This window comes from Peromyscus eremicus, chromosome 10 (assembly GCF_949786415.1).
Source record: "Peromyscus eremicus chromosome 10, PerEre_H2_v1, whole genome shotgun sequence".
Classification (NCBI taxonomy): Eukaryota; Metazoa; Chordata; class Mammalia; order Rodentia; family Cricetidae; genus Peromyscus; species Peromyscus eremicus.
The window spans coordinates 33,339,842-33,354,295 of NC_081426.1; the positions used below are offsets into that span (position 1 = coordinate 33,339,842).

General features: G+C 43.2%; 1 protein-coding gene across 1 annotated transcript in view; it reads right to left on the reverse strand.

The window, feature by feature from the left end:
• Nucleotides 1-987: 987 nt before the first annotated feature.
• Clnk (cytokine dependent hematopoietic cell linker) overlaps nucleotides 988-14,454 on the reverse strand; it is a 222,377-nt gene continuing 208,910 nt past the window's right edge. The window contains exons 18-19 of the mRNA XM_059275808.1: nucleotides 10,399-10,554; nucleotides 988-2,214 (exon numbers count right to left, since the gene is read on the reverse strand). Coding sequence (XP_059131791.1) covers nucleotides 2,044-2,214; nucleotides 10,399-10,554 — 327 coding nt within the window. The 3' untranslated portion in view covers nucleotides 988-2,043. The remainder of the gene's footprint in view (nucleotides 2,215-10,398; nucleotides 10,555-14,454) is intronic.

Below are 14,454 nucleotides of genomic sequence, written 5' to 3' on the forward strand. Positions count from 1 at the left end.
GAATTTACAGATGCTATAATCAGATGAAGTTGAAATTCCATTGTCCTACTGAGGCTATTTATCAAGTGACCTTTTTAAAATGGAAAATGAGATAATAGTTGGAAAGCTCAAAATACTTTAGCATGTTACTCATCACTGAGTTATCAGCTAGGCATCCAATAAAACAAACACACAGAGAACAGAAGAACTGTACTTCCCAGTCCCTGCTTTAGTCACAAATATGCCATCATAAGATCTAGTCAAGGTGTTAGAAGTAAGAATTAAATACATTCATTTTTTCATATGCTATTCCTTAGTCATCGATTGCAAGAAAATACCCTTATTGTAACAGACACTGGAAATAGTAAACATAGGGATGTTGACCAGCAATTCAGTGGATGAGTCCCTGGCAGGTACTTTCTGTATCTGTTACAGAACTCAAAGCTCAAGTCTCCAGCCAATGAGTGGGCATGAAGAGGCATCAGGACCTGGCCCTTTCTGCTCAGCATTACGCTCTAGACTATGGTCAAACTCTGGTCACTGGATCTTACTACAGATAGCACCTTGCCTGCTGTCATTTTACAAAAGAGATAATGCTAGAAATTGCTTGTTCCCTTTTCATTTGATTTTCTTGCCCTTTCACTTTCTTTCTCTCTTTTTGAGGCATGGTCTTATGTAATCCAGGCTGGCCTTGAACTTGCTCTACAGTCAAGGATGACCTTGAGATTCTGATCCTCCTGCATCTACCTCCCATGTGCTGAGATTATAAGTGTGTACCACCACACTTGGTTTTATACAGTGCTGGGGGTTTAACCCAGGGCTAGGTATGCTTTCTGTCAACTACATCTCCTGTCCTCTGGCTGGTTTTATTTCTCCATGAAAACATAAATTGCATAAATGCTTCATGAATTTTACATGTGGTATTTGGTAATAATTGATGTCATGGCATATGTTATACCTATTTATTCAATTGCACTTTATTTTGGTGAAATTACTGTACTACAAGGGTTTAATGTGGATAAATATGTATTTTTAAAGTGTAGCTTTAATTATAAAAGTTCATAGCTCAATTATAAAAGTCCATAGAGTAGAGAGTATATCTGAGTTGATGCAGTGTCATGGAACAGTCAAGTTGGGTTATAGTCCAGGCTCACTTCTTATACTAAATGAGACCTTTGAATGACCCTGCTTCATCTGCGTTATGAAGTAGGAGAACATGCAAATCTTTTTTGCCTGAGAAGAGACAATATCATGATGTGCTATGCTGTTATAAGAATCAGTACTCTTTTGAGGACAGTTATTCTCTTCCTGTGAATGGAAATGCATCATTAAACTATTCAAAACATTTTCACTGTTACTCAAATGAATGCTTGCTTTATGGTTCAGATGAGCTCTGTGTTCCTTGCTATGGATCTGCTAGTTCCATTGAAGTCACTGTTCATAGAGTAGGCTGAAGTCTGGCTCTGTGGCCATTTCACATCACAGTCCACATATTTCTTCTCTATCTCCAAGCTGGTATTCACCAGGACTTTTTTCCTCATGCCACATCTCTTCCCTGTATTTGAACATCTAGGATTACAGATAAATAGAGTGAACTAACATTCACTGTCATCTTTAGCATATAGGACCATCCAGAAATTAGCATCCTAGGGCAAGACGTTTTGAAAGAAGGTCAGCCTGATGACCTGTACCGAGTAGCAGTTTGGAGATCTCACACCTGCTGCAGACACTGAAACTGTCAGATCTTTGTTGTATCAGCTACTCATCGCTAATGTGTGATAGCCATGTCTGTAGTTTTCTGTTCAGAAAATTATTTTCAAAACCTAGGTTTGCTATTTTTCATGTTGCACAGATGTCTTCTATGACTCAAGCTTTCAAGGCATAATTGAGCTCTCAAGTTCCATTACAGAGTATTTTTCTTTTTTACAGAGTCAAAAAAGTCATCCCTTGAAGACACAGACAATATAATTTGAGACAAATGCAGATGGTAGAAGCACTGACTCCACTGGGCCGAGGATGAGATAAGGTCCAGGATGCTGATGTGGAAATAGCTGGCTGGGCTGCTTACTCATGAAGTGCCTGGCTAGAGTACTGAGTCAGGAAGCACCTGCTGAAAGGCAGTGGCTGGGTGAGGTAGCATTGTTCCCTGTGCACACCAGCCTTGTCTTTCCCATCTATTAGTATAATGGGAAAATACTTGTAGTGTTCGATGATGTCTTCCACAGAATCAAACATCTGAAACACAGAAAGCAGAGTGAACACTTTTGAGCACATCTGGTGCCTGTAGTGCAGCTCAGCTATTGTATGTTACTCAGGGAAGGTGAATGATTTCATAATTTTGACATTGTAGAGAGATGTGTTGGAAAGTGATATGGGTGGTGGTGTTTTGGAATAGGGTCTCACCCTCTAGTTCAGCCTGACCTGGAGCTCACTCTGTAGCCCAGATAGGCCTTGAACTTTCAGTGATCATCTTCCCTCTGAGGCTAGCATTACAGATGTCACCCACCTTGTCTGGCTCGCTCGCTCTTTTCTTCCTTCCTTCCTTCCTTCCTTCCTTCCTTCCTTCCTTCCTTCCTTCCTTCCTGTCTTGTTTTTGAGGATGTAGCAAACAAGCAATTGAAGGATGAGTGAGAAGCACAAGGACATGACAATGGGGAATCAAAGAGCTTGTGGACCACAGTGAGCCTAGTGGTAGCTCTTAAGTTTCCTGTCCTCAGCATTTGCCCAGTCAGACCACCCACCTTAAGGTCCTTCCTTCTCCATCACAGCCTTCTCACCCCCATGACTTGGATGGATTATTTCTGAGGTCACCAAAAATGAAGGCCAAGAGTTCAATGCCTGGGTGTCCTGTCAGCAGCTAGCTGTGTGACCTGAGGCCAACTTCTTACACTCAGTTCCTCTGTCTACAAAGAGTGGTGGTGACATTAGGACTTGCTTCCAGAGTTCTTTGTGAGCATTAATGGAGCTTATGCATGGACGACATTTGGAAGAAAGCCTTCCCTTTGTTTCAGCACACAGCGAGGGTCAGTAAATGAGAGACTATGGGATGCATCCTAGACTGTCTTTGTAAACTTTAGGAAGAAAGAGAGTTTTTGAATTTCACTTCTAATTTCAAACCAAGGATGGGATTTTCTTCCTTTTTCTTTACATTCAGCAAAGTAGCCAATGTGGAGAACCTTTTTGTGCAGAGCTTGTCCAGTGAACAGGCTCACAGACAGCTAAGGGCAAATAATCTGATACCAATAGCTTCACTAGTCTACTCCATGGGTAGTTTCTATGAGACTACGCTATTAGGAAGCAAGGCAGGTGCCACAAACCACAATCTTGTCCCTTCTTAGTGCCTCCAGTGCTGTACCCACAGCTGCATGCTGCCTGAAAAGGCTGGGAGAAAAGACTGTAATTAAGCTCCTATTTTTATCTTAGATTCCCCCCACCCAGGACCACAGTGAATGTCAAATGTCCTAATATTAGATACTAAAGTCTGTTTAATTCTTTTGTGTCTGTCCTATATGCAAGCTGTTTCCTTTTTTCCTTATCAAAAAAGGAGAGAGAGAGAGAGAGAGAGAGAGAGAGAGAGAGAGAGAGAGAGAGAAACAGACAGAGAGACACACAGAGAGAAAGAGAAAGGTAAGCAAGGAGCTACAGGGGAGGATAAGGAAGAAGGCAGGGAGGTGAGGGAGAAACATATGGGTTACTGTTAACCTGTCTTTTAGTCTTAAAAGCTTAAATTGTCAGGTAAACATCTACCATCATTTTTAGAAACTCACTGCTGCCCAGGTACCTGCATAGAGAAGCATGGATGAGTCTTGTAACCTGGGTAGCCATGACATGGTTGCTGGTCCAGTCAGTGAATAACCAGGCATCTTGAGCTAAATATCGCACCTTCAGTACAGCCATGTTTGTGACCTGGAATCTATGCTCATTACCCTATATGTTGAAAGTGCTAATAGCATTTTATTTGGTAAAATACACTCTTGAGGGGAAGAACTCACCCCAGGTTATCACGTGTCAGTGAGATTCTATTCAGAGAGAAGTAGGTGTTTCCCATGAGGCAGACACTTGACCAAGGATGCCAAGGGTGACTGAAGTGTCTCCCTTGGGGTGCCTGAATTTCAGACTTTTTTTCTCCAGAATTGAGAGAAGATGAATTTCTCTTGTTCTTAGCCTTTCAGTTTGTGGAAACTTGTGGTAGTACATTTGGAATACTAATGCAGTGAGTACTTGTAGCTAGAGTTTTCCTGCCTGGCCCACAGTCAGGACAAATCTGTCTCACCTGCCAGTCCCACAGCCGCTCAGACCCAATCAAGTAAACACAGAGACTTATATTGCTTACAAACTGTATGGTCGTGGCAGGCTTCTTGCTAACTGTTCTTACATCTTAAATTAATCCATTTCTATTAATCTATACCTTGCCACGTGGCTCGTGGCTTACCAGCATCTTCACATGCTGTTTGTCATCGTGGTGGCTGGCAGTGTCTCTGACTCAGCCTTCCACTTCCCAGCTTTATTCTCCTCCTTGTCCCGCCTATACTTTCTGCCTGGCCACTGGCCAATCAGTGATTTATTTATTGACTAATCAGCAACAAACTTGACATACAGAACATCCCACAGCAAGTACTCCTAAATCTGAAACCAAATAGGGATTTCTGTCTTCCTGACCAATTGAATGACCTCCCAGTTTTTTTGTTTTGGCGATACATGGTTTTGCTTGCTCTTTGTGCTGGTGAGGAGGGCAGACAGGTAGAGCCTTCCCTGGGTCTGGCCCAAGTGCTTCTTGTAGCCCTTGTGATACGGTGTTTGCCTTTGCCTGAGGTACACAGTCTCAAGGAAAGGGCTTTCCGGTGTCAGTTCAGATGAGATTGGATACTTCATAAGCACCTGCCTCTGTGTACCCGCCATGGTATTTATATCATGCCATCTCACACTCAGATAGCTCCCGTGAGTTAGGAGCTACTGTCTTCCTGTGCCATCACAAAGCCCACAAGATAGATAAAAACAAGATGAAGTGAATATTGTCCCCAGAAGCCCTCTTTCTCATCATGTGTTTCCTGCTGAAGTGGCCGACGATGCTCTTTGTCTGAGCACAGATGGAAGAGCAGGGATGTCATGCATTTTAGCAGAGCTTTCTGAATCTGATTCTTCCAATTCTCTTAATGATGAGAAGTTCCTCAGCAAGGCAAAGGGGCCAGGCTGCGGAAGGCACATGGGACCATCTCACTCTGACTGCGGGGCTCAGCACTTTCCAAAAACAGCGGGAAGAATCTCTGTAGGTTGCGGCTTCTCTCAAGATGCTTGGCACACAGTAAGCTCTAAGTAGGTGTTGCCCATTCTCCACCTGCAGTGCTTGGGGGCTGTTGTCAGGCAGCGGAGAGTGAATGAAAAACCAAGATGTTTTCTAAGGAGAGTAAATCCCAGGACTGCCGTTTACTTACTGTCTCTGTGCTTCACTATCACCATCTAGAAATGAGAGCAGCACCTGCCTCACAGGGCTGATCTGGTACTGGGTTAGGATTCAGGACAGTGCATCAAAGTGGGGAAGTCCTGGCAGCAGGAGTCGGAGGCAGCTGGTCATACTATATCCACAGTCAGGAGGCGGAGGACCAGGAATCCCGAGACTCAGCTCCCTCTCCTTTTCATGTGGTACAGGGGATGGTGCTTTTACAGTGGGTCTTCAGACCTCAATGAATGAAATAAAATTCTTGACGGGTGTGTTTCTTAGGAGATTCTAGGTATGTCAAGTTGACAGTATTACCCATCTTACTGCCCGCTCCCAAGTGCTGGCTACCTCTCCCTAGGCCGCGTGTGATTCTCAGAAAAGTACACTGTGTCAGAGACTGGATGTAACCAGGACTCTTCATGCTGCCAGATGACAGGCTTGTCACACATGTGCCCACAGGAAGTACTCTCTAAGCCCTGGTGGCATTATTTCAACATCTACTGATGAACTATTGGCTTTTACAGAAGTTCAGGATTCGCACTGCGTAAGTTTGCAAGGGCTGTCATAACAGTGGAAGAAACACTGTTAGTTATAACAGACTGGAAGAAACAGCAAAAATTTATTTCCTCACAATTCAGCAGACCAGAGGTCCCAGGTGTCTACATGTTGATTCTTCCTGAGCCTCGTTCCTTGGGTGGCAGATGGCTGACTTCTCCCCTTGTCCTTACTCACATGTTCTTCCCTCTGTGTGTTAGCTTTTCTTTTCTGTTTCTTATAATCATACTAGGATTTACTTTGAAATATAGTTCATGACCACATCATTTATAACATATGTACATTGTTATTTTAGCCCAAGGGCAAACTTATAAAACAGAAGATATAAAAGGAGATATAAAATGAGGCTACAGTGTAGAAAAAGGTCCATGTTCTTACATTCAGCAAACTTATACTAAAATAATTTCTTTTATTTTCCAGGGTAAAGTCCATATGCTTCAAGAATTAAATGCATTAATATGGCTCCTTCTTCTGTAGGTACTTACAGCGTTCTCAACACTCAACTGTCTACTCTAAGCAGACTTTGTCACAATGACCTGGAGTCAGATCACTATCAGAATAGATGATGGGTGCTACATCTCAAAAAGCATTTCCTGACATCTATTGAATGATCTTCAAAGCTATTTCAGTTGAAAAAAAAAAGGGGGGAGGGGACAGGGGCTGGAGAGATGATCAGTGGTTAGGAGCACTCACTGATTTTGCAGAGGACCCAAGTTCTGTTCCCAACACTCTCATGGTGGCTCACAAACACCTGTACTCCAGATCCTGGGTATCTGATGCCCCCCTCTGGCCCTCTTGGGCACCTGTACTTATGTGCATATACATACAGATACCCACACATACATATAAGTAAAAATAAAATGAATATTATAAAAGAGTTTAGTTTATCTTTGGCATTTAAGAAATAAGGCCACTGGGACTCCTATTGAACCTCATTCTTATAAGCCCACATGCCCTTCCCATATTCTCCACTGTGTGACTTGGGAAGATGCAGCTATCAATTAAGAACAAGCTGCATAGCTGGGCGGTGGTGGTGCACGCCTTTAATCCCAGCACTCGGGAGGCAGAGCCAGGCGGATCTCTGTGAGTTCGAGGCCAGCCTGGGCTACCAATTGAGTTCCAGGAAAGGCGCAAAGCTACACAGAGAAACCCTGTCTCGAAAAACAAAAAAACAAAAAAACAAAAAAACAAACAAACAAACAAAGAACAAGCTGCATGTCCTTTTGGTATACATTATGGTGCTGGCTTGGATGTTCTTAAACATTTTTAACTTTCAAATGTCCACCTTGTTTTTGGACCTGGCATATTTGAGATGGATGCTTATAACTGATTCCCTCTGGGGAAGTCTATGGAGTCAAAACTCTTATTTTCCTTCAACAGCATTAGAAAAAGTTGATTCCTTTACCATTCCCCAAATCCAACTTAAATGGGATCATTTAAAGATACTAAGGGGCTGGAGAGTTGGCTCAGTGGGTAAATGCAGTTGCTACTCTTGCAGAGGCCCTGGCTTCTGTTCCCAGCACCCACATCTGATAGCTCACAACTCCAGTTCCAAGTGATCCATTGCCCTCTCTATGGGCAGCTGCATACATGTGGTACACATAATGTACTCAGGCACACATAAATACACATAAAATAAATAAAATTTAAAGGATACTTAGTAAAGAATAGTTACACTCAAGTACAATTGTGAAAGCGACCCTACAACTATCATTACAGTGCACATGGCATAGAATAAACCAAGTGGATATAGTTTGATTATATTGCTACAACAGCTCAAAGTTTTCCTGGGCAAAGCCCCTAGTGAATTTGTTTCAGAACAAATGACCACCGTGACTATAGCTCAGTAAATGAGCACCGTGACTATAGCTAAATGCAGATGTTAGTATCTCATGTTAGACCAGACATGAGTATTTCATGTTAGGCCTGTGTTTCAAGCAGCTGAAATGCCCTTGTTTATGTATTTTAAGGATTAAGGAGAGTGGAAACCAGGTGGCTCACAGGCTTTGGGAAGGACATTTGGTGACAGTGGCTTATTATTTTCCTCTAGTGTGGTTCTGATTGAGGTCATGACAGACAGCAATTCCAATCTGGGATCATTTGAAAAATTTGTTTTTCTCTGGTTCAGTATGACTGCCATGTAGTCATTGACAAGTTATGACTCAGCCTTTTTTTTTTTTTTTTTTTGGAGATAGGGTCTCTTGTAGCCCATGTTGGCCTAGAAGTCACTATAAAACTGGGGATGAACTTGATCCTCTTGCCTCTTCTTCCCAAGTGCTGAGATTACAGATGTGTACCCCATACCTGTAGATTGAACTGAGGGCTTCATGCATGCCAGGCAAGTACTCTATCCGTGAGCCAAATCCCAGTCTTTCTTTCTGGAAATAAACCATTTTCATCTTGGTCATACATCCAGATCCTTGGCTTCTGTTAAGCTGCTCTCTATCCTTACTAGCATTTCCAGACAGAGTTGGACTGTTACATTACTTCTGCACAGGGCCTTCAGCTTCTCCATCGATTTTGTGCTTGGTTTCCAAATAGCAAGCTTTCTACTGTGTACCTTTTTCCTTGCTGCTAGGCTTATTGTATAGGAGGTTTTGCTTCCTGGCAGATCCCTTCCCTTGTCTCAATATAGGAGTTTCCATGGGCCATTCTGGTGAATTTGGCCTAAGAGCTGAGGCCAACATCTGAGCCTCAATATGAATGTTTGAGAAAAGTCCTTGCAACCTCAAGCTTGGACTGCAGCAGTACCAGAGTCCCAGGAGACACAGATACCTCTCCCCCTTTCCAGGATAGATGAAGCATGAATGGAACACAGAGCAAGAACACTGATGAAAGATGCTGACCATCACTGTATCTCTGACCCTCTGACTTCCTAGTGCTTCTCACTTGTATGTATGTGCTCAAGTATGCATGTTTGTGTATGCTTAGGGGTCTATACATGTGTGTATATCAGGAGGGCAGAGAACAAGTTTAGGTATCATTTTTCAGGTGCTGGCCACCTTATGTTTTGAGACAAGTTCTCTCACTGGCCTGACATTTGCCAAGCAGGCTAAGTCTGACTGCCATTGAGACTCTGGGATCTTCCTGCTGCCACCTTCCTAGCCCTGTGATTTCTCTTCTTAAAATATTTGTTTATTTATTTTAAAGAAGCCAGTCCTGTTGGATTAGAGCTTACCTCTGTCACTTAACCTTAAGTACCTCTGTAAAGGCTTTATTTCCAACTGTAGTCCTATTGTGAACTCCTTAAACTCCAGACATCATTCTGAAATTTGGGAGAGGGAGACTCCCTCTCCACACCATGACCCCACCAGCGGATGAAGTCAAAGTTTGGAGCCTTGACTTCCAGAACACAAGGAATGGCCATCCCGGAATTACAGGGATACAGATCCTAAGGGTTTGCATTTGGGATTAAAGCCCAGAGTAGTGGGGGATGGGCCCAAGCTCACATCCTTAGTGGAGGGTGCTGTATAACTAACTCCCTTCTTTCCCATTTTCTCTCTTATTTTTCATCAAAGAAAGCCTGGGTGTACAGCCTTTGCTCACCCCCCTGCTTATTGCTCCCATCTTTGACCATTTACTTAATTTTCTAGGACTCAGTTTTTATAACTCTGAGATAGGAATGATCACATCAAAGAGCTGTTGTTGAAATAGGACGATGCCCACAGAACAGACCTGGAATATGTATTCAGTTGAAACATCTCCTTTTGATCAATTTATATAGTTATTTATTGATTTTTGGGTGATTTTTTTTGTAGTATTATAGATTGAACTTAGGGCCTCACATGTGCTAAGCAAGCACTCTACCCCTGAGCTCCATCCTCAACTCTATTTGTACCTTTTATTTGAAGACAGGGTCACACTAAGTTGCCTAGGCTAGTCTTAGCAATCTTCCTGCCTCAGTCTCTTAAGTGGGATGATTGGTCTGTGCTATTAGGCACAGCAACTGACAGATTTGTCAGTAGAGGGCCTCCCATCAGCACACCTCTACTGAGAAGGGGATCTCAGCTTAGCACCAAATGCTACTCTTGAATGCACACTCATTTTGAGGACCCAATCCTGTGGATAAATGAATGACACTGGACTTCAGAAATACCTGGCAGTGAGGGGGAGAATGGAGTATCAGCATGGTCTAAGGGAAGTTCTCCACAAGGCAGAATGCAGTTGCTTCTTTCTGAATGGGTTTCTCTAATAGCTTTAGGAGGATGGAGGACATTCAGTGGCATTGTAGGCTGCTGGCCTGGTATACTGCACACAACACAACACAACACAACGTGTGCCAGGGCTAGACAGGTATCATTGCAGTGTCCTTTCAGTCCTGTCCTGTGTTCGCTGGAGTACATAGACATGCATCTAGCATCTCCCAAACTCTCTTATTTCTTTTTTACTTATAGCCAAGGTAAGGGAAGTGGTTGGATTGCACCTACCTCATTTCCTCTGAGTCCTGTCCCCAGAGCATACTGCTGATTGCTCTCCAGGAAACGAATTTTCACATTGTAGACTTTGTTTCCATGAAACACCATCAAAACATAGGGTTCTGCCTTGGATTTTGTGGAACAATCTCGGACCAAAAAGGTACCATCCTGAAGCAAAAGGAGTTATGGTTATCTTCTCAGGTGTTCTGGAACCCTGGCCTTAAGGCAATGTCAACAATGATGCTTTTGTGAGATTCCTAAATGGATTTAGTTTTTGGTGGTCCAGCTTCACATTTCATTTAACTCAGTGAGCTTTTCCTGAGTTCCTGTTTGTGTTTGGATATGAAGTGTGCCCTCAAGAGGCTCATGTGTTAACTGGTGGTGTTACAGGGAGGCAGTTGGTTTATGAAAGTGCTAACATCATGAGGTTAACCCATTGGTGAGTTCAGAGCTGAATGGGCTATTTGGAGGTGGCGCCTAGTCATAGGAAGTAGGCCATTTTGTGTGTGTGTGTGTGTGGGGGCTGAAAAATATATCTTGATCTTCTTCTCTCTCTGCTTCCTGGCTACTGTGAGGTGGGCAGCCCTTCATCCATAGTGCTTCTGCTTTGCCACAGACCTAAAAGCAATGGGATCAGCCTACCAGGGGTTGAAACCTGGAGCCCAAAGAAACTCTTCCTTCTTAAAGTTTTCTCGGGTCTCTTGGACAGCAATGGCTGACACAGTGTCTGCATGGATAAGATTTTTTTTACTGCCTTCTGAGAGTGTACCAGATGCATGATGGTGCTTCCATCTTTCAAATCTTCCTCTACTCTCTGATACTTCTTACAGTCTTAATGGGACTTTCATAGTAGATTCACCAACCAGTCCTTTGTTTGATTTCCTGTCCCTAGCTCCTGGCTCCAGCCAGACTACCACTTTCTGAATGGACACCTGCTCTGGCTTTCTTATCTGTTGCATACTGGCCCCTTTCTGCACAGGGAGGTCCTCCTTCTCTCTCTCTGGTGTGTTCCTCTGCACCTGTCACTGTTCACATGTTTCCTGTTCATCCTGGAGGTCGAATCTTATTCTAGAGAGAGGAATGGAATCCATCACGGACCATGCAAAGATCTTAGCTCAAGAAATTAGATACCTGTGTAGGAGAGATTTCAATGCAGGATCAGAGTTCCCAAAAGAGGGACGGGGCTTTGCAGAGACTGATGTGAAAATGAGTAGAGAGAGGGAGCAGGAAATAAAGCCTGTAGTGAGGTCAAGGCAAGGGCAGGGCAAGGGAGAGGAGATAGGAAAGGTGCAAGAATCTTCAGTGTCTGAGGCCTCCGGGTGGGCAGCAAAGGTATGCAAAAGATCAACAGGACCAAAGAGACCAAGGGCTGAGAATAGGGCATGGCACAGAAGTAATCAGCCACACTGGAGGGAGTCACTCAAGATGAAGGTGTGAAGTTGCAAGGGGGGCTTCCCATGAATCCACTGAAGGGCTTGGCTTCAGGATTATGCTGTGTTATCCACATGCTGGAGGTTACTGAAAGCTTGCAACTATAAATGTGTGTAGATGATGATAAATGTCATAAAAATAGCATAGGTGTAGACAGTATGTATGATGATTTATAATTCTAATCATTATAGAGTTATCTATACAGATTGCATGTGATACTGATAACTAATCTATAATATAATCTATAATAAGATATCAATATATAAAATACCATGTCATGGTATATGATTCTTTAACAAACAGTAAATTCAAGAATAGCATTATTATTTTGTGCATATATTATAATGATATGGGCATTCGAAGTCTACTTGAGAGCTGCCCTGAGGTGACCAGCATCTTGCATGCTTTATTTCATCTGGTCTTTACATAAATCTTGAGGAAAGACTTTTACCCCCATTTACAGATACAGAGATTTGGCTTCTGAGCCTAACCAAATCTCCCAGGCTTAGGTGTGTCCACCATTGAGACTGGATATGAGGTTGTCATCTACAAAGTTCTTGCTTGAGAAATGAGCAGTCAAAATTTCAAAGGAAAAAAATGGCTGGAAAGATGGCTCAGCCATTAAGAGGTCTTGCTGCTCTATCACAAGAACCTAGTTCATTTCCCAGCACCCATAACAGGCAGCTTACAAAATCATGCCTATCTCTGAGGGATCCAACATGCTCTTCTAGCCTCTGTGAGTACCCACACATACACACACTTGAATAAAAATAATACAAATAAATCCTTTTAAAAAGTTACAAAAAATGTCTCATAACATTTTTAGTAAATTAATAATTGTATGTTGGCCTGCATTCATAGCTGTTCTTGGTCACATGTGGCCAGTGATTAGACAGTTAGCAAATGATAAACCTGAAAGTCCAACTTGAAGTCTAACTCTTTAAGCATGCCTACTCCTGCTTCATCAAGGGTGATGAGGAATCAGCTGCAGCTTTCTCTGCCTAAAGCATTCACTCAGAAGCAAAGCCTTACATCTCCAGCACAGAACACTGCCAGAGAGCAGGAAGGGGGATGGAGGCCAAGAATCGGGGCCAAACTGGGGTTTATCTTCTTAAACTCTGCAATGCACTTGTCAAAATAAATCTGGGAAATCTCTCATTTAGATTACATTATCTCTCATAAATGGGAAATGCATCCTGACAAGGCTGATGCAAACAGAAAAGGAAAACACAGTTGTTCAGCTTTCACAGTGTTATTCTGTGTCTTAAGAGGAGGCAGCATAGGCACACAGGGAGGGAGGGAACATTTGAGGAGCACCAAGCCCTGCCACAGGGATGCCAGGTGGCCTGCGTGTTGCTCGCCCAGCACAGTTCACATGTGGGCTTCTGCATCTGGGTCCTCTAAGATGATTTTCTGGTGAACGCCCAACTATGTGAATGTATAGTGCACTGGGTAATGATTACCCAAAAAGGGAAGCCTTGCCTGAGGTCTACCATCACCGTGCCCCATCCTATGATATCAGAGGCCAGCATGTCTGAGGCCATGACAGAGGAAGGGGATAGAGATCCTAGGGCCAGCCAATCACCCTCAGTCTCCATCCTCCTGCAGAGAACTGCCATGGTAGCTGGAAGCAGCTGAGACATGGTGAAATGGGTACTAATCTCTTTGCTGTAACTAAGACCTTGGCTTCAGCTTCCCCACCTATGGAATGGGACAGTTCCACTTATTACGGGTAGGGTCATGGTGGTTTGCTGGCAGTCTTCTTTGTCTCTACTGCTAGTGTTAACAAACTAACATGAAATTAGTGACTTAAAAGTAAAGTCATTCTTGTATCATTTTGGAGCTCAGAAGTCCAATGTGGTTCTCACAGAGCTAGAGTTAGTGTGGGGGGATGGAGTCTGTGTCTGTGACTCTGATAGTCCCTAGATGTCACCAGAAGTCCTTGCTCATGGTGCCCCCACCATTCTGAGCTCTACTTCCATAATCACATATTTTCCATGACATCCCTGCTTCCTTCTTGTTGGGAATCACAAGGGGCTACCTGACTCAGGATAACCTTCCCATCTTAACCCCAAACTTAATCTGCTAAGTCCCCTTTCTGTATAAAGTGATTCATTCACAGGTTCTAGGATTTAGGCCATGGACATCATTGTGAGTGGGGTGGAGAATGGCCATGTTTCCGTTTATCATAGCAACTGATGAATAATTTAATTTTTTACATCAATTCTGAGTTTTCTTAAATGTGTTGGAGACCTATAATGTATTCACTACTTAACTGACTCATTCATATTGTGTTTTTACATTCAGCAGTGGTCAGGCTGAGGATCTGGTGTCCTTAAGCTACAGAAGCTTTCTGTTATTTCTAAGTACCCCAGCATAGTTCTGTACCTAATAAAGTAGTCTCTCATAGTCACTTGCTTTGTGATGAAGGCTGTGGCAGTCATTCAAGTCCTTCTGTCCTTTTGGTCACATGGTAGGCTGAAATGCCTATTCCCTTTGAAATTTGCTTTGGTCCTGGGGAGATGTATGGGGAGCCAGAGTGGGAAGGTGGAAGCTGGTATACTGTGGGCACAGGGCCTCACACAGACCTAACAAGTCTATCTTGAATTTGATGTGCAGTGAAGAAATAGTATCATG